The 27,019-nt window shown below is 47.2% G+C and overlaps 1 protein-coding gene across 1 annotated transcript; it reads left to right on the forward strand.

Moving 5' to 3' along the window:
- Positions 1-15,843: 15,843 nt before the first annotated feature.
- Positions 15,844-23,142, forward strand: LOC103204378 (keratin, type II microfibrillar, component 7C). Its single transcript, XM_007949568.1, has 9 exons — positions 15,844-16,200; positions 18,089-18,297; positions 19,789-19,849; positions 19,983-20,078; positions 20,731-20,895; positions 21,157-21,282; positions 21,564-21,784; positions 22,451-22,482; positions 22,955-23,142. The coding sequence occupies exons 1-9, from the start codon at positions 15,844-15,846 to the stop codon at positions 23,140-23,142; spliced, it is 1,455 nt and encodes a 484-aa protein (XP_007947759.1).
- The last annotated feature ends 3,877 nt before the right edge of the window (positions 23,143-27,019 follow it).

Raw genomic sequence — 27,019 nt, forward strand, 5'->3', positions numbered from 1 at the left:
AAAGACAGGGGAAGGGATAAGTGTCCCTGCAAATTCAGGAAGGGCAAAATAATTGGTCTTGATATCTATTAAAAATGAGATTGACTTACCTGCCACCACTATCATTACCCATGGATCTGTGGTTGAGATGGAAATTGATGGGGCCTGTTCAGGGCCCGGGCACCCTCAGTCTTCAGTGGCAAGGCCAAGATGTTCAGGAAGCTCCAAACTGGACTCAGAAGAGGGTATTTTTGGAACTGATGCAATCCTGCCTCAAGGGGCTTGATTGCAGTCTGACTTCCAGTGTCCCTCCTTGCCACACGCTGGGCAGGGCCCAGATAAGGGGGTCTCAGGTTTGGGCAGGATTTGGCCCACTGGCCCCTTTCACCACATTTGAAGAACGGCCTCAAAGGAGGCTCAAGTTTACATCTCCATGGTCCCAGAAGAGGTTTAAGAGTGAGTTTACCCCCCAGGGTCTGTTTCATGAAGCCTTGAAGGGCAGTGGCTAAGAGTTGGGTCTTTGCCTGATCTTGCCTCCATTTTGGTAGCCTTAATTCTTCATCTCTATTATTGAAGACCTTAAAGGCAAGGTTAAGAAGGTCCTTTTGAGGGTTTGAGGGCCCATGTTCTGCTTCTGCAGTTTACATCTTATGTCTGGAGCTGAATGGGAGATAAAGTGCATGTTAAGAAGTAGAATTCCCTCTGGAGAGGCTAGATCAATAGTTGTATATTTCTATAAAGTTTCTGTGAGGTGAGTGAGAAAGAAGGCTGGATATTCCTCAGGGCCTTGGGTAATCTCTTTAAGTTTTTCATAGTTAACTGCCTTATGAGCCACCTTTCTTAGGCTGGCAATGAGACAAGTGATCATATGACCATGGTGTTACCTGACTGGGGAGTCTATCTGATAGTTCCAATCTGTGTCAGTTTGAGGGATGGCTACAGACCCTAAGGGGAGAGCTGCATCTTGTCTATGAAGTTCATCTGTGTGAGTCTGAGCTGCCTGCGAGATGTGTTCCTTTTCTTCTGGGGTGAGGGAAGAGGTTAAAATGACATAAATATCATGCCAGGTGAAATCATAAGACTGGCTAATATATTCAAATCCTTTGGTATAGGTAGTGGGGTCAGTTGAAAAGGAACCAAGGCATTTCTCAATCTGGGATAGATCAGATATGGAGAAGGGAACATGAACCCGGACAATGCCTTCAGCCCCAGCTACTTCCTGGAGTGGGAGAATGGGAGCTGTGGGCTGGACAGTTCAAAAACGAGCATGTGGGGTGGGAGGAGAAAGAAGGACAAGGGTCTGGGTCCAGAGGAAGGGCGGGAGAGGCATATGGAGGGGGACCCATCGAAGGGGGGGGAGGAATGGTCAGCTGACTCAAAAGGAGTCTCAGAGTCCAGCAGTTCTGAGTGAGAGGAGGTAGGGTTGGTGGAAGAGGGTTTGGAGTGAAACAGGAGGATTTTATGGGTGAAGCAAGACTGACAGAGAGAAGGTCAATTCCAGAGGGTAAAGAAGGCCTGCACATAGAGGGTCTCTAACTATTTCCCATTGCATTGACAAAAATTGTTTAAGTCTCAGAGGACATTTAAATCAAAAGCATCATTTTCAGGCCACTGAGAGTCATTGTCTAATTTATATTTAGCCAAGTAGTATTACAAAAAAAAAAAGTGAGATGCTTGGGCCAAATCTCTGAAGACAGGCCAAGTTGAGAGAGATTCCTCAGAAGACACCCTAAAGGTGTAGACTTGGAAAGAGTTGACTGGGAGTTACCCATGAAAATGAGGGAGAGAGAGGATAAGGGACACTCTGAATTCTGGAGATTTTAAGACCAAAGGAAAGGCGTCCCTGTCATTTGGCCTGACACCGGAGAGGAGAGTGAAACAACCCCTGTGTGGGCAACCCCGGCACAGAGGAGGTTTAGGAGGGCAAAAGCCTGGGGGCCAAAGCCGGAGGCCGAAGCCAGAGGATTTCTGGCCTAGTACTATGTCTAGAGAAGTTGGCAAATCAGAAATCCATGTAAGAAAGACAAAACATCACTCACCAGAGATTAATTGTCTGGTGGTGGATGCAGAGTCAGCAATGGGAGGGAGAGAGCCTCCCTGGGTTCCCCTCGGCAGGTCCTGGGTTTCTGCACTGACTATGTTAGGTGTCAGATGCTGAGAGGAACAGAACCAGAGTAAATTGTTAGAAAAAATAAGTTTTACTGAATCATCTGTCTGGCAGAGGGGCTGAGGCTTAAAGTAGCATCAGCCCCAGTCCTGTCTCTGCAGGGTGTTTAAGTAGTGTTTAAATGTAGGAAGTAGATTGCCTGTTTCAAAAGAACCAATCTTAAGTGCAGCAGAGGAACTAAATGCAAGGGAGGGCGGGAACAAGACAAGCCTGGGAATGGAGGCAAAGGGTCGAAGCAGAAACTGAGGGTGGGGATAGGGGCAGCTTAAAAGCAGGAAAGTAGACAAAGAGCCCCACCGGAAACTGGGGGTTTGGGGGCAGGGAGACCTGGAAGGCAGGAAGGGACACAAAGGGTCCAAGCAGGAATTAGGGGTTGGAGACTAGGAGAGTGCTGAGAAAGAAGAACAGAAGTTGAGTAGATACAGACAGGCTGGATAGAGAGTGAAGGATTTATTGATTAGTATCTACCTAATGTAAATGTTCTGGGAGCTCTGGCAGCATAGTGTCTAAGGCGTCTGACTGCTAACCAGAAGACTGGTGGTTCAAACCCACCAGCCACTCCTCGGAAGGAGTGATACTTCCATAGTGATACTGCCTCGGAAACCCAAGGAGGGGTCGCTATGAGTTGGGTCCGACTCAACGGCACATAACAACAACAACAACAACAAATGTAAATGTTCAGCTTATATGCCTGTCTTTTGTTTGGCTGGAAGCAACAGGAGTGGGTTCGATTCCAGACCTGAAGGGCAGCTAGGGCCATAGTCTCAGTGGTTCCATCAGCCTCTATCAGACCAGCAAAACTGGTTTTTTTTTTTTTTTTTTTTAATAATTTTGAGTTTATTTCCACATTATTCTCTCACTCTATCCTTCTATCCTGGATCTCCTATATAGATCCTCCTCTGAGTGGTTGACAGTGGTAGCCAAGGGCCATAGTCTCAGTGGTTCCATCAGCCTCTATCAGACCAGCAAAACTGGTCTTTTTTTTTTTTTTTTTTAATAATTTTGAGTTTATTTCCACATTATTCTCTCACTCTATCCTTCTATCCTGGATCTCCTATATAGATCCTCCTCTGAGTGGTTGACAGTGGTAGCCAGACACCATCTAGTTCTTCTGGTCTCATAGTCATATGGGCTGAGGATCACATGGTATCCCAGTCACTTGGACTAATTGTTTCCATGCATGTTTGGTTTTCTTCATTCTTCTTTGCTCTGGATGAGGAGAGACCCATCATTGCATCTAGATGCCTGGCTGAAGTATGGGCAGCCCTCGTCAGCAAAGAGCACAGCTACAAAGTGAGCCCTGTTCATAGCCCACCTAAGCTGGCCTGCCTGGAATCCATCTTTGGCAGCAAACCTTCACCTACTACTTGAGTGCTTCTAGCAAGAGTATGATGACCACACAAACTGATGTTCTGTGTCATAGGGGCAGCATAGGGCACCTGGATATCCATCTCCCCCAACCCATGCATAAGTCCTTGGCCTGACCTCATTCCTTCATCCATTCATTCAACAATTACTCATCAATTGCCTGTGTGTCAGGCCTTGAACTAGACATTGGTGCCACAAAGATGGGCAAGAGCCAGGGTGGTGCAATGAATTACTCTGTATGGCCCTTCTAGCCATGGTCTTCATGACTCCCACCAGATGCCTGGGTGGGACTATGCAAATGTGAGGTGCTTATGGCCCACCAAGGGGATTGAATAGCTTGCTAGTAATGTAAATAAGATACATGGCATCCTTGTGTATGTGAACCCTAAAGTGGGGCCTGGTTAGTTTTGCTATCCCACTAGGCTACAAATGAGCCATCCCAGAGGCAGAGATGGGGATCTCACTATGATCAAGAAAGAAGAGCTAAGATGGAGTATATCCTCTGGACAAAACAAAAAAGATGAGATCCCTGTGCTGAATCTCCTTGACAGAAGAGACAGAGAGAGAGCTGTAACCCTTCTCCGAGACGGAGAGAGACAGCAAGAGCAGCAGCAGACCCCAGCAACAGACCTTGGCAGCAGAGACCCATACAAGATAGAGCAGTGGAATTCCTGGCCCACGGAGCAAGAAATCTGAGTACCTTCAGCTAAAAGGCTTGCTGGTGGAGTGAGGTGCCTCCTTGGGCACCTATCTGCAGAGCTAAAAGAGCTTGTTAACACTTGCCTGAGCAGGGCAGAGGCCAGGTCAAGAGGCCCAGGGCCAAAGAGAGGCATGCCTGAAGTGATGGCTAAGGAGAGACTATCTAGATCAAATAATTGTATCCTGAGCATTCCTGAACCTGAATTAACCCATTACTTCCCTAATAAACCCCATAATCATGAGTATTGTCTGTGAGTTCTGTGTTGCCATTGCAACTAATTATCAAACCCAGCAGAGAAGTAGAGAGTGCTATAGAAGGGACAGCTGATGTCAGAATTGGCAAAAAAAAAAAACGTTGGAGGGTAGTGGCATGTCTGACCTCTGCCTTATAGGAATCAGCCTTAGGCTGTTAACCTTGATCCTTCTTCCCCCTTGTGAAGTTAGAGAAGGTCAGATGCCACCCTCACATCCTTTTTACTGCCAGTCTCTGCCCTCAAGTGGCTCACAGTCTAGTGGACAAGCTGGCAAATCAAATATCTACAAAACAGTGTGACAACGATGTGCAAAGATGCTTGGCTTTGTTGAGAGACAATTGGCCCTTTCTCAAACCCAGGGAATAATGTATACAAAGGTATGAAAGCATGAGAGAGAATGGTACTGTGGTGGTTATGTTTGTACGTCAACTTGGATAGGCCTGGTTGAGTGGCTGGGCAGCTGGATATAGCATTCCCCATCATGAGACTAGCAATCAACTCCATGGTAGAAACTACTGGGAGCAGCTGAGTAGCTGCCTTTGCGTAGGTGGTCTGCTTCCTGTATATAAGGAGAAGCTTTGAGAATGGTCTCTAGCCTATGGCACATTTGGACCTGCATGTAGCTGTGTCATTGCTCAGCAGCCTGCTATGCTCTGCTGACCTTGGGACTTACAATGGACTTAAGTTAATGGCCTGCCGTGTGGTTTGGTAACATCAGGACCGTGCCCTTTTTACTTGTCAACCTTGGGGTTTCTCAGCCTCAGAAGCCAGCAGCTGTCTGAGTGAAGAAATGGCTTTAGCTCCAGTGGGCCAGGAGCAGGAGGCAGAGCTGGACCCCAGATTGAGGGGCTTTCACCCAGCCCCTAGAGACAAGCACTTTGAACTTGGACTTAAAACCTCCAAATTGTAAGAATAAACTGTTTGTTAAGGTCATCCCATTTGTGGTATATTTCTTGTCAGAGTGGTACTAGGTAACCAGAACAGGTACCTTTAGGGAAGTGCAGCTAGTGGAGCATGACTGGGGCACAGGATGCTCCCCGAGCAATGATGAGAAGTGAGGCTGGAAACAGGCAGGACCTAGGTGCCACACCTAGGAGTTTTGACTTTCTCCTGTCAGCAGTCAAGAATTTTCATTTGATATTGACATACTGGGGGGGAGGGAGGGGTGGAGAATTGGATTGCAGGGGATGGTGATGGATGAATTGAGGGATGGGTGAGGGGGAAGGTGGCTGGATGTATGATCAGATCAACTAGTAGAGGGATAAAGAACAAACTGTGGAAACATAATAAAAGGTAGAAAATCTAGTTAGGAAGCTACCACAAGAAACTAAATGAGAAATAACATAGACCTGAGCTAAGGCCCTGCACAAACAATTTGTACTAACTGAAAGGTTAGTGGTTTGAACTCACCCAGTAGTGTTGCAGAAGAAAAAAGCCTGATGATCTGCTTCTGTAAAGATTACAGCCAGGAAAACTCTATGGAGCAGCTCTACTCTGTAACACAAGGGGTCATCATAAATCGTGGTTCTGCATCAGGAATAAACCAAAAAAGATGACAGAATAACAAAGAGCAAGCCTACTGCCCTTCACTGAGTGGTACAGGTCCTCCCTGCACAAAGTGAAAATCAACCAAAAGCATCAAGATGTACTGACCCCAAGTCTGCCTGGGCTTGTTAAGAGATCATCTGAGCAATGCATTTAGCATAGTGAATGACACATTCTATGTGCTCAATAATTGGTAACATTCTGATATTATTTTCATCTTGGGACCCTACAATCATCCCAAGCCAATGCATGCTTGAAAATAGAACAGGTATTGGGGTCTTCTAGTGTGAGTACCCGGAGCTCTGGTGGTATAGTGCCTAAGGCACTTGACTGCTAACCAGAAGGCTCTCAGTTCAAACCCACCAGCCACTCCTCGGAAGGAAGGTTGGGCAATCTACTTCCATGGTGATACTGCCTCAGAAACCCAAGGAGGGGTCGCTATGAGTCAGATCCAATTCCACGGCAGTGCATAGCATGAGTACCCGTTGTTTTTCTCATCTCAATATCTCTGGTTTGCAAAACAAACTCAGGGTTGTTGTGCAGGTGAGGTCAAATATGGATGTGTCACAATGTCATGTGACACATGAATGAGTGCTATCCCTAGTTCTCTGGCTGATATGAAGATGAGGCAGTGAAACATTGAGGGTGCTCAGAATTTTTGTCTACAAAATGAGATGAACATGATATGGTGTGAAGCAGCTCAGTGAACTCTTGGAAGAAGATACCTAAATCCATTGCAGTTGGCCCATAGTGATCCTTAGTGACCTTGCAGAACAGAGTAGAACTGCCCCCCTAGAGTTTCCAAGGCTGCGAATCTTTATAGGAGCAGACTGCTAGTTTTCAATTTGCAGCTAAGCCTTTTAACCACAGTGTCACCAGACCTCCTTGGAAGAAGGTAGGAAAGAGGTAATTATAAGAGTTTCTGGGCCAAGTGTTTCTTCCTGTCTCCTGAGCTCTGTGGCTCAGATAATCCCTGTGGGCTGGGTGAATCACCACTCTGCTACAGAAGTGCTCCAGGACCAGGCAACTGCCTCACTCTTCCCACTAGAGGGCACTCAAGCCTGGCAACTACTGCCACCATCAGGGAAAGCCCACTTCCTAGAAGTCTTCCCAGGTTGAACAATAGGAAATGTGGTTTCCCTGACACTCTCCTACCTGCATTTTTCACTCTTTGGTGGCTTCCCTCCAAGTGTTCAGCACCCTGTGTTATACCTCTCTCTGGGCAGCCCACAGCCACCACGCCATATGCTAACTTCTGAACAGATGTCCTGCACCAATGTTCCCTCCTCCTATCCATCAATTACACCTCTGACAGCTATATCTTCCTGAAAGTCTGCTGTCAAGACACATCCACACAGACACTAAAGGCTAGACTGAGGACATCAGAAGGCTCATCAGAGCTTAATCCTCAAATTGATCCCTAGGAAGTTCTCTAACTCATCTCTTAGGTTCTTCCATTTTCATTATTTTATTTTCAGTTTTTCCTCTGAACCTCAGAGGCAGAGTTGAATCAATGAAACCTTGCAGTTCTTTGTACATTGTCATCAGTACAAACACTCCATTTCCTGTCTTATTTATCTGTTCCCTTCACTTCTTATCCCTACTTGCACCCTGCTCACCTCACATGTACCCCCTATGATGCCTATGATCATTGTTGTTGTTAGCTGCCATCAAGTTGATTCTGACTCATGGAGACCCCATGTGTGCAGAGTAGAACTGCTCCATAGGGTTTTCAAGGTTGTGACCTTTTGGAAACAGATCACTACGGCTGTCTTATGAGGCATCTCTGGGTAGTTGTGGTAGTTAAGGTTGAGTGTCAACTTGGCTGGGCCTGGGTGAGTGGCTGGGCAGCTGGTGGTAGTTATTCCCCAGGATGAGACTAGCAATCAACTCCACGGTAGGAGCTACCACAAGCAGCTGAGTAGCTTCTTTAGGGATGTGGTCTTCTTCCCATATATAAGCAGCATCTTTGGGAATGGTCTCTAGTTTATGGCATGCTTGCATCCTGTATGTAGCCTAATCATTGTTCAGCAGCCTGTCAGGCCCTGCTGACCTTGGGACTTTCAATGGACTTGAATTAATGGCCTGCCATGTGGTTTGGTATCATCAGGACCATGCCTTTTTACTTGTCAGCCTTGGGCTTGTCAGTCTCAGCAGCCAGCAACTGTCTGAGTGAAGAAAAGCTTCAGTGGGCCGGAAACAGGAGGCAGAGCTGAAGCCCAAGGTTGAGGAGGTTTTACCTAGACCTTAGAGCCTGGCACTTGGAACTTGGACTTAAAGACTCCAAATTATAAGAATAAACTCCTGTTTGTTAAGGCCATCCCATTTGTGGTATATTCTTTTCAGATTGGCATTAGGGAACCAGAACAGTACTTTCAAATCACCAACCTTTCAGCTAGTAGTCAAGCACTTGACTGTTTGCACCACCCAGGGACTCCCTAATACATATGATATAAGCTCCCAAATAAGTACTTATCACTGTAAAGCAGGCAGCAATGTTTTTAAAGTGTGTATGATGGACTAGGAAGAAAGGCTTGACAAGTTACATCTGAAAATCAGCCGAGGATAACCCTATGGATCACAACAGCCTAACCCACAGCTGATCATGGGGATGGTAACGTTTTGTTCTGTTGTATACAAGGTCACCATGAGTGAGTAGCAACACCAACCAACATCCTGTTCAAATGGTCCACTCACCTGATCCTGCACAACTGCCTGACTTTTTTTATCATCTGGCTTTCTGAGCCTCATTTATCCTCTTCACTTTCCTTTTTCAAAATTGACTTTACTAGAAAAGGACTTTACTCTTTCATGTAAATTTTAAATTGATTTTGCCCAGTTCCTCAAAAGAAATCCAGCTGACATTTTTATTGGGCTAGTTTTGAAGTTCTAAAATACTTCAGAGGTAATTTATACCTTCAGACTCTAAATTATTCCTAGATATAGTATAATTCCATCAGATTTTCATGTATATATTGAAATAGAATTTTGTGAATACTTTGTTAAATTATATCCTAAATTCTTCATTGTTTTTACTGCACTTAACAATAGTAAGAAGGATCTCCAATGGCCTGTGGTTAAAGCATTGGGCTGCTAATCAAAATGTCAGTGAGTCTAACCCATCTGGCACTCCATGGGAGAAAGATGAAGTTATCTGCTTCTGTACAGGTTTACATCCTTGGAAACCCTATGTGGCAGTTCTACTCCGTCCTAAAGTGCCACTATGAATCAGAGTAGACTGAATGGTAGTGGGTTTGGTTTGTTTTTTGGTAGGAATACTCACTAAACTCTTACTGCTATTGAATCAATTCAACTCATAGTGACCCCTCCTTGGGTTTCCGAGGCTACAGTATCCCCATAGAAGTAGATTGCCCAATCTTCCTTCCAAGGAGTGGCTAGTGGGTTTGAACTACCAGCCTTCTGGTTAGCAGTCAGATGTCTTAGCCACTATGCCACTAACTGGTTATCACTGATAGAGAAAAGTGCTTTGGGTTTTTCAAGTTGACCTAGTAGCCAACAGCACTGCTTGACTTTTCCTGTTATTTCTCATAGTGTATTTTTTTTTATTTTATTTTGTTGGGTTTTTTATGTAGCTGATCCCTTTAGCTAAAAACAATGTCAGTTCTATCTCTTCTCTTCCAGTCCTTAAAATCAGTTGGCTATGAGTCAGTTCTGACATGTTGACCCCACGTTTGCAGAATAGAACTACTCCACTGGTATTTCAAGGCTGTCATCTTTCAGAAGAAGATTGCCAGGCCTATCTTCTCAGGTGCCTTTAAGTGAGTTCAAACCACCAACCTTTCAGCTAATAGTCAAGTGTTTAATCATTTGTGCCACCCAGGAATTACTCTGCAGTACATTTAAAAAAAAAAAAAAAAAAAAACACTGCCATTGAGTCAGTGACTCTCCTAGCGTTTCCAAGGCTATAAATCTTTATGGAAGCAGACTGCCTCATCTTTCTCCCACAGAGCCGCTGGTGGGTTCAAACCACCAACCTTTTGGTTAGCAACCTGTGGTACAGTGAATTACTTGGTATGGTTCTACCAGCCATGGTCTTTGTGACTCCCACCAGATTACTGGATGGAACTATGCAAACATAAGGTGTTTGTGGCCCACCAAGGGGATTGGATAACTTGTTAGTAATATAAATAAAGTATATGGCACTTTGTGGGGAGTGGGACTATGCAGATAAGGTATATGGAACTCTCCTATGGGGATTGATGTCTGTGATTCGAACCCATCTGGCACTCCATGGGAAAAAGATGAAGTTATCTGCTTCTGTACAGGTTTACATCCTTGGAAGTTCTACTCCATCTGATTAGTTTTGTCATTCCACTAGGCTTAAAATGAGGCAGAAGGGGGGAATCTCACTGTCATTAAGAGTGAAGAGCTGGAGCTGGAGTGGAGCATGTCCTTGAACATGAGATCCCTGCACTGGACCTCCTTGGCAGAGAGGACTGGCTGAGAGGATGGCAGCAGCAGAACCAAGAGGCATGAGACAGGGTGATGGGCTTACCAACACACAGAGAGAGAAAGCTGAGTGCCTTTGGGCAGAATGGAGTGGGGTGCACCTAGGTGTACCTATTGTTGTTGTTGTTGTTATGTGCCGTCAAGTCAAATCTGACTCATAGCGACCCCTCCTTGGGTTTCCGAGGCAGTATCACTATGGAAGTAGGATTGCCCAACCTTCCTTCCGAGGAATGGCTGGTGGGTTTGAACCGCCAGCCATCTGGTTAGCAGGCAAGCGTCTTAGCCACTATGCTACCAGAGCTCCCAGGTGTACCTATTGGCAGAGCTAAAAGAGCTGTGTAGCACTTGCCAACTAGGGCAGAGGCCAGGCCAAGAGGCCAAGGGCCAAAGAGAGGTCTGCCTTTGGGTATGGCCAAGGGGAGGCTGTCCTGACAGAAGAATTGTATCCTGAGTGTTCCAGAACAAGAGTTGTAACTTGTTACTTCCCTAATAAACCCTGTAATCATGAGTATTGTCTGTGAGTTCTGTGTGACCATTGCAACGGATTATTGAACCCAGCAAAGAAGCAATGAGTACCATGGGAGGGATGACTGGTGTCAAAATTAGTTAAAGAGTTTGAGGCCAGATGTCTGGCCTTAGAGGAACAAGTCTGGGGCTGCTGATGGTGATTCTCTCTTTCCCTTGTGAAGTTAGAGATCAGAGGATGCTACCCCCATACCGTGTCCTTTTTGCACAGCCCAATGCCTTAACCATAGCGCCACCAGAGCTCCTTTCTGCAGTACATGTTGTTGTTGTTGTTGTTACATGCCATCGAGTCAGATTCGACTCATAGCGACCCTTCCTTGGGTTTCTGAGGTGGTATCACTACGGAAGTAGATTGCCCAACCTTACTTCTGAGGAGTGGCTGGTGGATTTGAACCGCCAGCCTTCTGGTTAGCAGTCAAGTGCCTTAGGCACTAAGCTACCAGAGCTCCTTCTGCAGTACATAGTCCTTGTTTAATAAACAGCTACTGAGTATATGACTACATGACCATCTGCTGCCTGGTTCCACATTTTATTAACTGTAGTCGATAGGGCTCAATGCATTGTGAGTTAAAAGCCAGAAGCAAAACTGGAGGCATTCAAGGTTAGGATAACAAAGGCAAGGGAAGGCACAGGAATTTCCTCAGTCCCAAGTAGGAACTCAGATGCATACTCAGCCCTCTGCCCTCTAATTGATCTACATGCTTTCACAGGAGCTCTGGTAGCATAGTGCCTAAGGCACTTGATGGCTCACCAGAAGGCTGGCGGTTCAAATCCACCAGCCACTCCTCAGAAGGAAGGTTGGGCAATCTACTTCCGTAGTGATACCACCTCGGAAACCCAAGGAGGAATTGTTATAAGTCAGGCCGACTCGATGGCACATAACAACAACAACACATGCTTTCACATCTGTCAACACATTAGTGAAAACCTGGGAAGCAACTATTATAATCCTTATTCTACAGAAGAGAAGCAAGGCTCACAGAAATTAACTTGTCATGCAACCAATGTCAGAGATGGGATTTGCAGCCACATCTCTTGACTCCCCAACTCAGTGTTTATCACACCAGTTCACTTCAGCAGCTTCTCCATAAAAACACTACTTCCACAGCCAGGTGAGCAACACACAGTCTGCATGGGATTAGAACAGTCCCTTTGACCAGGCAATTCCTCCTCTAGGGATTTATTTTAAGGAAATGAGTAGAGAAGGGCACAAAGACGTACGTTTCATCATGGAACAGGAGTAGCCAGGCAAACCAGCAGGCAGCCACCAGAAAACCACACAGTGAAGAATAAAGTCACACGAGGCGGGTAGGCAGGAGTCAGAGGGACAGATGATACCCAAGAAGTCTCCAGGGGGCAGAGAGGAGTCTATCACCAGGAAGCCCAAGCCCAGAGCACAGGCTTTGCCTACAAAGCAGCTTGGGGCTCAGCCAATGCCTTTATAGGCCTTGGTTAGGGCAGGAACCAATCACAGCCTACAACACAGGTCAGGGCTGCTGCTGTCCCTTTGTCAGCTTCCTGTCTGTGTCACTGGTGTCAGTTTTCATAGGCTTATCCAGGGTCTGCAATTCTCTTTGTTCTGGGCCATTTACAAATAGGTGTGGTCTGCAATTCTCTTTGTTCTGGACCAATAGGTGCTCTAATTAAGGCTTTCTGAGGCAACAATCAAAGCCTTTTAAAGCTCTCTGGCTATTTGCTACTCACCAAGGATGGCTTCCATATCTCTGGCCCTATGCACAGTGCTTTGCAAAGACCTGCAAGCTGCAGGTAACCCAGATCCAATCCAAACCCAAACCCACTGCTATCAAGTCAATTCAGGAAACAGCTGCTCCATAGGGTTTCCAAAGCTAACCAGAAGGCTGGTGGTTCAAACCCACTAGCCACTCCTTGGAAAGAAGATTGGACAATCTACTTCCATAGTGATACTGCCTCGGAAACCCAAGGAGGGGTCGCTATGAGTCAGGTCTGACTCAACGGCACCTAACAACAACAACAACAAATCTTTTATGGACGCATGCTGCCTCTGCTTTCTCACTTGGAGCAGCTGATGGGTTTGAACCACTGACATTTGGGTTAGCAGCCGAATCTCTTAACCACTGCACCACCAGAGCTCCTTCAACCCAGGCCCAGTCACCTTGTTAATGTAGGGTGGGATTGAGGGTGGGAGTGGCTGAGAAAAGGTATTTCCCACTAACAGGCACTCTGTATTCACTTAATCCTCCCAACAGCTCAATAAAACATGGATTGCCATTTATATTTTACAAATAAGGAAACTGAAAAAACTTAATTTGTCCAAGTCACCAAGGTGGTAAATGGTGGACCTGTACTTCAAACCATGTCCTTTTATCTCTAGGACCCATGCTACCATCACTTCCAATCAGGACAGGGGTCTGGGCACAGTCATGGCTCCCGCAACCCAAGGAGGTGAGTGTGTCAACACAGAGACTCCCAATGGAAGAATCCAACTTGATAGCAAGCCTGCTGGGTTGAGATAGATGAGCAGCGTCAGAGGATGGAGAAGTTGGCAGGATAGAAATAGAGAAATGCTTCATGGAGAAGTCACTGCCTAGCATCCCTCAACATTTGACCAAGAAATAAGTCTCACTCAATCAGTGGGCATGTGTAGAGAAACTTCTAGGTCCTTGACAATTCTGGTGTGGGTTAAGATGAAAGGAGAGAAAGACCTGACTCTTTCTTGGATGTTTGGCAGATGTTTGACCAGCAAAGGCTTAGCCAAGCCTCCCACAGAAATACTCCAAAAATCCCACCAGCCATTCATCTGGGATCAACTACCCTCAAAACCCCAAGGACTTATTCCTCTGGTGTGATCCATCAGAAATCCCTATCCCACAGCCCACCCCCTCCAAATTCTCCAAAGGCCCAAGAGGAGGAAGTGAAGGAGTCTTTTCCTTTTAGGGTCAGTGGTTGATGTTGTCCAGCTTCCTGAAAGATTTCCATAACAGAGACATCGACCTTCCTTCAGGCCCCACCAAAAATGGGCCCTTCCTCTGTCATTTCCCAACCCCCACTCTCAGCTATAACTGGCTCAATCACCCAGAGAGGAAGTGGGGAAGGTAAAAGGTGAGGTCACCAGTAGAATGCATGCAGGGCTGTGGCTGGATCAAGAGACAGGTACACCAGAGTTATCATTATCGATACAAGGCCCATTATAGAGAAGTGTGCTTGGAGAGGTTTATGTGGAAGGGTTTATGGGCTCAGATCTTTGGGTCAGGGAAAACCTCCTAGCATGGTTCCACTGTCCACCCATCAAAGCCATCACCTGTCATAGCCCAAATTAAGAGAGCTTGGCTTTAGAGACATTCCTGTGTGTCCCCACCCCTTCTCTCACCCTGTGGATCCTCTGAGGGAAGGAAGTGATTGCATTTCAGGGCCCTGGGTCACCTTGCCCCCAGTCTACAACACCTTTCATCCTTCCTGGTAGGTGAATACACACCAAGAACCATCTCTCAGAAATAGAATCTATTGCTGAGCTTTCCTGTAGAAGCTAAAGGATTCTCACACCCTTACATCAGACTCTCAGCCTGGACATCATGGGGTTTTCTCCCTTCCCCACTGGCCTAATATTGGCACCTCTTGTACATGCCACCCTCTCCTATCTCTAAACACCCCAAGTCTCTGCTAGATCCCCAGAATGTAGCAATGTCTGGTGCACACTTGGCATTAGTATTTCTAGAATAAGTGAATGAAAAATTATTTATAATCTAGTCTCCAAATCTGGTGGTGTAGTGGTTAGGACAATTGCCTGTTAACCAGAAGGTTGATGGTTTGAATCCACCAGCTGCTACATGGAAGAAAGATGAGGCAGTCTGCTTCTGTAAAGATTTACAGCCTTGGAAACTCAATGAGGATCACTATGAGTTGGAAACAATTCAACGTCAGTGAGTTTGGTGTGGTTTGTTGATGGTGGTTTTGTAATCTCCAGATCAGAGATGGACCCTGTTCCCTGCTCTTCCCAACCCAGTCTGCACACATCCCAGTCCTTCGCAAACCCAGCACTGCACTCTCCTCTAGAAGTCTTCCTTGCAGCTCCTACAGGAGCTCTGGAGGTACGCCATGCTTCCACCTCTGCTCCCTATCCCACAGGCAATGACATGCAGAGCTCTGAAGAATTGCCTTGGTTCTTTCCTGAACTCTTTGACTCGGTTTCTCCCACACCCTAGCTGGTCCTACAGCTTCTGTCATTCTAAGAACACAGAAAGTAAGAGGACCATGACCTTCCTCCTAAACCTCTACCCCCAATCCTACCCCCAACTGGGCACTGCACAGGAACCAGATAGGAGAGGCTGACCTTGACAATGAAGGAAAGAACATGCTTTAGTGATAGAGAGGAAGACAAGGAGGCCTAGAGTAAGAGGTTTTGGGAACATAGCCTCTTCCATGGAGCAGGCCCATTTTCAGGGCCTGTAGTCCAGCTATACCCCCTCCAGAAAAGAGTTCAGAAAGTAGACTCCACCCCAGATTACTGCACTCATGCCTTGCACTCAAAGCATGGAGTCCAACAGATGCTTTCAGGACCCCTTGTCCTTCACTTCTAGCAGCAATGGGAGGGGGAGAGGCCATGAGGAAGCTTGTAAAGGGCTTTGAAGATGAAACGGGACCTGTGGCTGGGCATTGTTGACAAAACCATAATGAAGAGGCAAGCTGGGTTGGCTCTTAAGAGACTGGGGTGATGCCAAGCCAATAAAATGCAGCTATTGTCTCTTTGCTGCTTCTTTCCTCTGGTACATAAAAGGGCTTGCCACAGCCCAGGGAGCACACATCTCTGGCTCTGTTTCCTGCCAGCTTCTCCAGTGCAGATACCTCCCCATCTCCATCATGACCTATGGATTCTGTGGCCGTGCTTTCAGCTGCGTCTCCGCCTGCGGGCCCCGGCCAGGGCGTTGCTGCATCACCGCTGCCCCCTACCGCGGCATCTCCTGCTATCGTGGTCTAACTGGGGGCTTTGGCAGCCGCAGCGTCTGTGGAGGGTACCGCTCTGGCAGCCGCAGCTTCGGCTACCGCTCTGGCGGCGTGTGTGGGCCCAGCGCCCCCAGCATCACCACCGTGTCTGTCAACGAGAGCCTGCTCACCCCCCTCAACCTGGAGATTGACCCCAACGCGCAGTGCGTGAAGCAAGAGGAGAAGGAGCAGATCAAATGCCTCAACAGCAGGTTTGCTGCCTTCATCGACAAGGTGGGTGCCCTTGATCACACTCTTCCTGAACCCCCACCCATATGCATAGACAGGGCAACTGATGGGGAAGACAGAAGTGACCACTTGCCCATGGAAGACCCCAATGCAAAAAAAAAAAAAATCACTCACAGACACATAAAGACAGTAGTATCAGGAGTTCCTAGTCTGATGGAAGAGACTAATTTGGGGTGGGGGGAGACCGTAAATAGAACTAGGAGCAAAACTATAGGCTTCAGTGCTGGGAGGTAACATTGTTGACTTGAACAAAGTAACAGAAACCTCTTGAGCAGAAGGCCAACATGTAGATGCAGTTGAAGGTAATTAACTGTTTACAAGGCAAGTAAAAACAAAAAACCAAAACCAAACTCGCTGTCATTGAGTTGATCACAACTCATAGCGACCCCTCCTTGGGTTTCTGAGGCAGTATCACTACTGAAGTAGATTGCCTAGTCTTCCTCCCAAGAAGTGGCTGGCTGGTGTGTTTGAATCGCCAGCCTTCTGGTTAGCAGTCAAATGCCTTAGGTGGAAGTACTCCCTATGTTGAGGCAGGATTAGTGATGTGATCCTGGAAGATTATGGAATCTCATGGATCTGGATAGCACAAAGTTGTTTCTAATCAAGAAACAACTTAGTTGCTGACTATGGAGCAAGGGCCAGTATGGTTTGTCCAAGCCACTGTATGCTGGGGGCTCAGGGTCCAGGGATGAATGAGAGACACAGTGCCCATTCTCATGGACCTTATGGGGAGGCAGACAGGATATGGTCAAGATGCAGCTAAAACCACCATAGATGTCCATATTCAGTGGAAGTCTGCAGCTGCCTTCTCCACCAAATCCAGATAACTGCCATGTGGCGGTGGGATGAGGGGCTAGAGGAGAAGGCTCAGACTCGGAAGTAGTTCTGGAGTTGGGGGAGAGCTGTCAGAGCCAACCTTGAGAGAAATCATGCTGGAGAGATACCAGGAAGGACAGAAAAAAAAAAAAAATAACAAAAAAAGAGTCTGGAACTCTGAACAGACCGAGGATAGTGGAGAAAGAATTTACCAGGGATATGACAAAGTTCTTAAACAAAAGCATCTGAATGGAGACAGTAGGCCAGCCTTGCGGCAGGGTAATGGATATGAGATTTTCCTTGTGGCCCAATAGTCTGTTATTAGAACTCATAGTGAGAGAAGAACCCTCTGTAGGACAGAAGATCAGAGTTTGCATTCTTCCTCTGCCACTGAAGTCTTGGGCAGTCAGGTAGCCCTCCTATGTCTCCATTTCCTTGTTTTTAAAAGTAAGAGATTGGAGCACAGGGTATTCCTGCACTAATATCCCTGGTGACTATTATTCTAGTTGCATTATTGTTGTAGTAAGTTAAATAATTGGCACATACTTCATTTTTCAAATTTTATAGCCCGCTATTCTAAAAAGATTGAGCTGTTCATTTTCATGCTGCATATAATAGCACCTGACTTCAATAGTAGCTGTTCAGCATGCAGATGCTTTCCCATACAAGGGCTCATGTAATCCTCACAGGAACTGTGTGAGGTGAGCATTATTCTTCCCACTTTGCAGAAGGGTAAAGAGATCTGCTCTAGGGCACATTGTTAGCAAGCAGCAGCAGAGTCTGGACTCAAAAATATGATTTTGGGTGCCTTCCAGGACACAATGTAAATTGCTTTATAAGTGATTGAAGTCAGCTCTCAGGAAGGACATCCAGGTGGGAAACTAAGTCCTACTGTGGTCCACCCACCCCCACCCCCCGCCAATGAGAGATAGTATAACACCTTCCAGGGAAGATTCTGGGTAGAGGGTTGGGGGCCACAGGTCTGAGTGTTGGGACCCTTCTTGCCTCTGATCTTACAAGAAGAGATACTCACTCAGTCTTTGCATCTGGGTGGCAGGTGCGCTTCCTGGAGCAACAGAACAAGCTGCTGGAGACCAAGTGGCAGTTCTTCCAGAACCGCAAGTGCTGCGAGAGCAACCTGGAGCCCCTGTTCGAGGGCTACATTGAGACACTGAGGCGGGAGGCTGAGTGCGTGGAAGCCGACAGTGGGAGGCTGGCCGCAGAGCTCAACCACGTGCAGGAGGTGCTGGAGGGCTACAAGAAAAAGTGAGTGCAGGCAGGGTGGGCTCAGGAAAGGGCTCAGCACACCAAGCTTCCTGAGCACAGGGGTGTCGGATCTGTAGCTGAGGTCTCTGAGGACAGGGAAAACCTGTATTCCTTGCCCTTCCTCAAGGAACAGGGGTCTCTTGGTTGGCTCCTGGCATCCTGGGAGATGGAAGTTTATCTCCTCTCCCAATCAGCACACCAGGGAAATGACACTCTTTCTTCATCCACCAGACCTTCTATTTAGACCTCAACATAATTACTGTTTCTTGACCTCTTTGAAAGGAGCCCTGGTGACATAGTGGTTAAGCTTTCAGCTGTTGACCAAAAGGTTGGCAATTGGAACCCATCAGCCACGCTGTGGGAGAAAGATGTGGCAGTATGCTTCCATAAAAAGTACAACCTTGGAAATGCTATGGGGAGGTACTACTCTGTCCTATATGGTCACTATGAGTTGGAATTGACTTGACAACAAAGGGTTTGGGTTATGTTTTGTTTTGTTTTGGTCTGGTTTGGTTTGGTCCCTTTGGGGTAACGCTCAAAGTCCTTGGCATTCTTCTTCAGCTTACTACTTCACTCAGCCAACATTTGCTGAGCACCTACTGAGCACTAGGAATTCAGGGGTGAGCCATCAACATAGTCCCTGTCCTTATGAGGTTTACAGACTTCTGGGGAGACAGACATCACATAGTCACCAAATCAAACCAAACTCATCAACATCAAATCAATTCCAACTCATAGCAACCTCCATTGGGTTTCCAAGTCTGTAAATCTTTACGGAAGCAGACTTCCTCATCTTTCTTCTGCAGAGCAGCTGTTGGGTTCAAACCATCAACCTTTTGGTTAGCAGCCAAATGTCTTAACCTCTACACCACCAGAGCTTCTTTGACATACCCATGGAGAGAGTTTAATTGCACAGTGTGACAGAAGATATGCAGGATACACACTGGGTGCTCAAAAGGAATCTGGTTTCTAGCTTCTTTCAGCAATGCTTTCAGCCACAGACTCCCAGACCCACCGTGCCCCCTCCCCTGGTCTCTGAGCTGGTCTCCCCACAGAGCAGGAGGAAGTGGCGGGGGTGACTTCTCTTGGCTGAACCTAAAAGGGAATGACAGAGGGGGTATCCCACTACCTGCTACAAAATGGGTATGAGAGGAGGGTCAGAGGGAAGAAATGTGCAGATGTGGATTAAAAAAAAAAAGAAAGAAAAAGAAGGCATCTCCTACTCCCGAACCACACACACACATACACATATACAATTTCCAGATCCTGACCCCATCTCAATCCCACCCCCTCACACACTGGAATGTTCAGAGGTGCTGAAAAGAGTGAGTACTTGCTGCCTGATTTCTCCTTGATCCCGCCATTCCATTTCTTTTGGAGTTGGGGATGAAGCAATGATAGCTCTAGAAATCAGGCTTGTTTGCATATGTGCTTCATGACCAAGGTAGAGAGCTGCTCAAACAGATTCATATTCTCCCCCACCTACCTTAGGTATGAAGAAGAAATTGCACTTCGGGCCACAGCTGAGAACGAGTTTGTGGCTCTAAAGAAGGTGAGTGCCTTGAAGCCCAGCCCCTGCCCTGGGTCCCTGAGCACCCTGTTCTCTCTACCCCACCACACTGCAGCCATGTCCTCAGAGCACCCTGAGGAGAGCCAACTTCATGGTCCCTTGCTCCCCTACACAGGAAGTGGACTGTGCCTATCTCCGAAAGTCAGACCTGGAGGCCAACAGCGAGGCCTTAACTCAAGAAATCGACTTCCTACGGCGACTCTATGAGGAGGTGAGGGCACAGAAGTGGCTCTAATGGAATTCGACCCTTGCCCAGACTCCCACAGGCATGAAGGAGGCCTGCTGACATGTGATCCCAGGCTCAAGGGTAGATACTTAGAGAGGACAAGGAAAAGGAAGGATAAGGGAGGCAGAGAGATGAAGAACCAAAAAGGTCAAAATTAATCAGGGATGAGAGTGTGAGCTCTCTGGGATGGCAGTGTTGCAAAACCAGCCCAAGACCTTTCCCTGAGCCAATAAGGCTCCAGGCATAGGTCATGCCAGGCATCAAGCAAGCTTCAATTCATTTGCTCTGGCCCATGATCTTCTCTAGCAGCCAACGGCCCTCCTTTATGTGATTGGTCTCAGAAACGTGAGTCCTTCGGGAGTATCCTAGAGCATGCTGGCTGAAGGGAAGCAGCCTGAATAATCCCAGAATCAAGCATTTAGGGAGTGGTTTTGTTTTCTTCTAAGAGAGAGTTCATATTTGTGCAGAAAGTTATACAATGTCATCAGGGGATTTTCTGTTCCAGCCTTGAATAGTTGGCTCCAGGTAAGTAAAGGGTGTTATAGCCATAGGCCAAGAGTAACTGTGGATCAGGATAAGTCCAGATAAAATGGTTGTCCTTCCTCATCTCCTATCTCCAACCCCCCCCACCCCCCAGGAGATCCGCGTTCTCTACTCACACATCTCAGATACTTCAGTCATAGTGAAGATGGACAACAGCCGGGACCTGAACATGGACAACATCATTGCTGAGATCAAGGCTCAGTATGATGATATCGCCAGTCGCAGTCGGGCTGAGGCTGAGTCCTGGTATCGCACTAAGGTGAGTGGCACAGACATCTGTCTCCTAGATATGCCAGTAGGAGGGTGTAAGGTATATATTAGAAAAGTCTTTTTTTGTATGGGGATTCTGATGCCTAAGACATTTGTGGAGGGTTCTTTCCTAGGGATGTATAAGGGTAGGGCAGACAGGTCTCATTGGGGTGGCATGGGCAGGGCTACCATGTATGATTGTGCAGGTTGAGCACTGCACAACCCACACATTATTTCTGGTCTCCTGATGAGCATCTCTGCTTTCCCACAGTGTGAGGAGATGAAGGCCACAGTGATCCGGCATGGGGAGACCCTGCGCCGCACCAAGGAAGAAATCAATGAGCTGAACCGCATGATCCAGAGGCTGACAGCTGAGGTGGAGAATGCCAAGTGCCAGGTATGGGTCAGCCCATGCTTAAGACCAGAGAGGCTGGGGGCCTCCCCAGGCCCACACAGCAAATGTCTATACAATCTAGATGTTCCCATTCATTCTCTGGTCCCTTTATATGACTAGACTCACTGGTTGTAGTAACTCAGGGAGACTCAGGGGATGAAGGAGAGAAAGCCTTATTCCTGGGGTATCTGTTCCCAACTGGGTGGAAGAAACTGAGCAAATCCAAAAAATGGACAGAGAGACCAAGGGACAATAACCCACCTTCTTCTCTTTTGGGCTCCCAGAATACCAAGCTGGAGGCTGCAGTGACTGAGTCTGAGCAGCATGGTGAGGCAGCTCTTAGTGATGCCCGCTGCAAGCTGGCCGGGCTGGAGGAGGCCCTGCAGAAGGCCAAGCAGGACATGGCCTGCCTGCTCAAGGAGTACCAGGAGGTGATGAACTCCAAGCTGGGGCTGGACATCGAGATCGCCACCTACAGGCGCCTGCTGGAGGGCGAGGAACAGAGGTGGGGCCCAACTCAGCTGCCCTAAGAATTCCACTTGCATAGACCTTCCATCCCAAACAGGTCCCAAGAACTAGCTCCAAGTAAGGCTCTTAGCTTTGTAGATCTAGTTCTCAGAAGACTGGATATTGATCATTTTCCCCTCATCATACAGATGAAAAACCAGTCAGCGTCACTGTGATTTCCAGAGTACCAGAGAATGGAGGGCCCCACTACCATTAGAACCTATTCACCCTATCTCTTAGTTCAGAGCATCCTAACTCTTCCAAGACCCACACCTTGCCTGGTTTCTAAGAGACCACCCTGCCCTAGGGTGGAGTTGCTGGCCAATTCTGACCCTGGCCTCATGTGACTGTCCAAAAGGACTTTCTCCTCCCTAAAGCTGAGCCTACCCATGTCTACCAGGATAAGCATTCAGGCTGTGCACTGCTCAAAGGCAGCCTACTGAGGAGCAAGTGAGAGCTGAAATCCAGCCCATACCCTGCTTTCCAAATAACATGCCTTGACATGGCTGCAAATGTCAGAAATATGTCTTTTTCTAAGCTGCACAAAGGCATAAATATACTCTAGAAATAGCCCTGAGATCATCTTTTTCAGCACTTAAGGAAAATCTGTGGATCTCATTCTAACCTGCTTTCTCTTCTCCTTCCTCACCTTTTCCCTATTCAGGCTGTGTGAAGGTGTGGGAGCTGTGAATGTTTGTAAGTATCTTGAGCTCTGCAAAGGAAAATCGTAGATGGGTCAACAAAAGATTTCCTAGTTATGAGTGTATGGAGACACTGAAAGAAATGTTTCCAATAATTCCCCCAGTATAGGGGAGTGGGTTGGTCATACAGCAGGAGAGATTGAGATTAGCTTATTGGAAGAAACTTGTGGCATGAATGGATTGAGAGGGGAGAGAAAGAATAATAAAATATCACTGCAGGAAGGAAACTCAGATGTCATTCGGTACAATCCCCACCTCATCTAGTTGAGGAACATGAGACCGAGAGAAGGGAAGGGACTTGCTCAATGTCACAAAGCAGACCAAGTCTCCTAACTCCCAGGATAGGGTTCCCTCTGTTCCTTCAGAACTAGGCCTGAAGACCCTTGAGTTCTTTCTTGGATGATCAAAGAAAGGTGACTGGATGAGGTCACCAGCCAGGTCACCTGACCCAGCTTTTGTCCCTGCAGGTGTCAGCAGCTCTCGAGGTGGAGTTGTCTGTGGGGACCTCTGCATGTCTGGATCCCGGCCCGTGGTAGGCAGTGTCTGCAGTGCCCCCTGCACTGGGAACCTAGCAGTGAGCACTGGAATGTGTGCCCCATGCGGCCCACTCAACACTACCTGTGGAGGGAGCTCCTGCGGACTGGGGAGGTGTTAAGTGTCCTAAGAGAGAGCCAGGGAAGCCTTTCCTGCCTGGCAGATGTGGCCCTGCCCCACTCCAGCTGAGAACAGAGGTGCATCAGTAGCTTTTCCCCTCGTGTTCTGAGAATACACCACCCAGCTCTTTCCCATCAGCCACTCTTATCATCCTGTCCTACTGGAAAGGGGCCTGCTGCCTGGGAATTGATCCTTCCCTTCCCCTCTTCCCCCATTTTGGCATCTGGACCCTGAAGGGCTTTTCTTCCATGGAAAGACCACTACCACACTGCCTCCCATGCCTCTCTGGCCTCTTGTCTTCTGTTTTTCCAATAAACTGGGCAAACAGCTTTCTGTGCTTCAGTGTCTTGTTTTCTTGGGGTGACCCCTGTTCACTAACTGATGAGTACCCTAGCCCAGTGAGATGCCCTGAGGATTCAGGTCATTCTGGCCTGTACTCAACTTGGACACTTGCAAGACCTGTCCTCAAATCGCACCATCCTCCCCTGGCCGGGCAGTGCTGACTGTGCTCACAGCACCTTCCACTTGAATACTATCTGTTAGTCTGAAGTACTTTGGGACATTGTTCTTCCAACTGGTTCTGAAGGGAACTAGAGGGAGGCCATAGAATCTGCTAGGCAATGTGTGTGTTTGGTTTTCACCCTTCTACACAAACACACCACTTTCTTTCCTTAGCACACCTTCACTCTGTCCCTACCATCTCCACCAGCACCACATGTATGCACCACAAGAGCAACCTCTCACAGATCCAATAGCCACCCCGGGATGAAGGCCCTGTGTCAATCTGGACCACGTCCCACCCCATGCTCACTGTCCTTCCCATGCTGCCCATCAGCAAGGAGTGATGAAACCTTTGAGGTCAATGCTAGCCCCCATTTTTCTCCCTCCCACTATATACACACAGCTTTTCAGTACCTGGAATAGCCTTCGCCTGGAACTGGAAAGAGGATTCATCTACTCTTCTTGATTTCCCCCACTCACTCTCCTCAACCTTTAAAGCTTCAATTCTAACACTAAGATGGCTCTACTTCCCCTTCCCATGGCCCAATCCCTCCTGTCCTCTGCTCAGGAAGAATCTGAAGAGTTCTTGGAAGGAAGATTTTGTGAAACCCCTAACCATATTCTTGAAGAAAAAGGCTTCCCCTCCTCATGCAATCCATTTCCTTCTCGCTGACCCTCTTCATGATTCCCTTTGCCCTGCCTCATTCCCCTTGCTAACCACCCTTCCTCCAGGCCTTTACCTTTCTTGTCCATCTCACCAAGTTCTCCTTTGAGGACTCCACCTCTTTCACTCTCTTCCAGAATCTCTAAGTCCCCTAGGGCCCTCTAGACTCAACATTCAAGTTCCCTCTGCTCTTCATCATGTGCTACCTCCCACTTTTTACCCCTGAGTCTGGAACCTCTTACCTCCTTGTCTCCCTAGTTCAGGCTCTCAGATCCCCAGCTCATGTCCTTCCCTCATATACTTTGCCTTCAAACAGTAAAGTACCTCAGAGCCCTTCTCTCACAAGTCTGCACACTCTCCTTGGGCAATCAAACCATTTACCACCTATCTGGATAATATCCTACCACTGTACCTCAGAGTCCTAATGACTCTCCTCTATCCCTAATTTTACTCCTCAGCTTCAGACCCACAACCCAGACGTCTCAGTTCCTAAAAGACATCTCCACTTGTGAGTCCTAGAGACACTTCAAACTCAACAGACCTCCAAGTTTAACTCATTGTTTCCTACCCTTTGACCCAACACTCTACCTGTCTTCCCTACCAAGATCATCAGTACAATTACCCAAACCAGCATAGCAACAGACAACAGTATGGAATTCATAATTAGACTGAGAATTCCAGAGACAAGAGAACTTTTGAATCCCAGTCTCCTAATCTATAGGTAAATGGAGCTCTGGTGGCCTAGTCATTAAAGCATTCAACTGATGACCAAAAGGCCAGTGATTTGAACCCATCACTTGCTCCATGGGAGAAAGATGAGGTGGTCTGGTTCCATAAAGATTTACAGCCTTGGGAACCCTATGAAGCAGTCCTACTCTGTCCTATTGTTAGTTGGAATAAACTCAATGATGGTGGGGTTTTGGTTTAATCCATAGGTAAGATTCCCTGGTGGTGCAATGGTTAAGTGCTCAATTGCTAACCAAAAGATTAGCTGTTCAAACCCACCTGTGGCTCTGCAGGATAAAAGACCTGGTGATCTGCTCCCATAAAGATCCCAAACTAAACCCATTGCCATTGAGTCAATTCCTCATAGCAACACTATAGGACAGAGTAGGACTGCCCCATAAGGTTTCTAAGGTTGAAAATCTTTACAGAATCAGACTGCCTCATCTTTCTCCCATGGAGTGGCTGTTGGGTTCTAATCCATAAAGATTACAGCCCAAGAAACCCTATGGGGCAGTTCTACTCTGTCCCATAGGGTCACTATGAGTCAGAATCAACTTAATGGGACATAACAACAACACCAATACGTATCTACCTAAGCCATCTCTTTCCTCTCTACTCACAGCTACCATCCATGTTCCAACTACCACCATCTTGGCTGGAGTTCTGTTCCTCTCCTCTGCAATCCTCTCTCCTTGGAGGAGCCAGAGGGATTTTTATAAAACACATGCCTGGCCTTTCAGTGGTTCCCCACTGTTCTTGAGATTGTTAAACATAACTTCCTGATAGATAGTCAATGCCTTCTTTCACCGTTCCCCATTTCCCACTCCCCACAGGCCCCACCTTCCAAGATACAAGGAACTCCTGTCCAATGAATGGTTGGACCAGAAGCTCTCAAAAAGCCTTTTCTATTCTGACACTCTTGGGAAGTGACTCTGGGCTGTTCTCTGGGATTTTAACACTTCTTTCCCAAGGACTTAAGGGTACTGTAAGGACTGCCAGCACTTCTAGCCTTGGGAGGTCATCAAGATGCCACCTGGGAGAGATCAGGGAGGATTTGCATCTTTGGAGGTGACTTACTTTCCACTCTACCAGCTCAAGGGATCAGACAGGATTGAAAGTGCACTTGGTTCATTTGTTAGAATCTGACCTTGAGCCTTACTTCCTCTGTCACCACTACCACCTCTCCATCAATGAGAAGTGTAGCCTCGAAGAATTCTAGTCTTTGGTGCTGGGACAAAATGAAAAGCACTGTTGGAAGAGTGTTAACTTGAGAAGTAATATTAAAACTAGACCTAAAGGAAGAGGAGTTCATTTATCCAATCAGCAAATAATTATTGAGCACCTACTATGTGCAGGTACTGTTAATAGGAGCTTGCATTTGTACATGTGAAGAAAACAGTCAAAGATGACTGTTCCCTCTGAAGCTTACATTTTATAGCAAAAACTAAACCTAAGTAAGGAGTTAACCAGGAGGGAGAGATGTGTTCCAAATACGGGGAATGTTGTTGTTGTTGTTTGCCGTCGAATCGGCCCGACTCATAGCGACCCCTCCTTGGGTTTCCGAGGCAGTATCACTACGGAAGTAGGATTGCCCAACCTTCCTTCTGAGGAGTGGCTGGTGGGTTTGAACCACCAGCCTTCTGGTGAGCAGTCAAGTGCCTTAGGCACTATGCTACCAGAGCTCCCAATATGAGGAATAGTGTATTGCAAAAAAGGGTGTGGGGGAAGCAGTGTCTTCTGACCTCCTCTACCTTCGCAAGGGGGAGACAGCATCACCGTCAGCGGCATCAGCCCAAGGCTGATTCCTATGATGTGGAAGCCAGACATGCCACCACCCTCCAACCTTTTTCCCAATTCTGACATCAATCATCCCTCCTATGGCACTCTCTACTTCTCTGCTGGGTTCAATAATTTGTTGCAATGGTCACATAGAACTCACAGAAAATACTCACAATCATGGGGTTTATTAGGGAAGTAACAGGTTACA

This window comes from Orycteropus afer, unplaced genomic scaffold, assembly GCF_000298275.1.
Source record: "Orycteropus afer afer isolate SDZICR_OR568_19922 unplaced genomic scaffold, OryAfe1.0 scaffold00247, whole genome shotgun sequence".
Lineage (NCBI taxonomy): Eukaryota > Metazoa > Chordata > Mammalia > Tubulidentata > Orycteropodidae > Orycteropus > Orycteropus afer.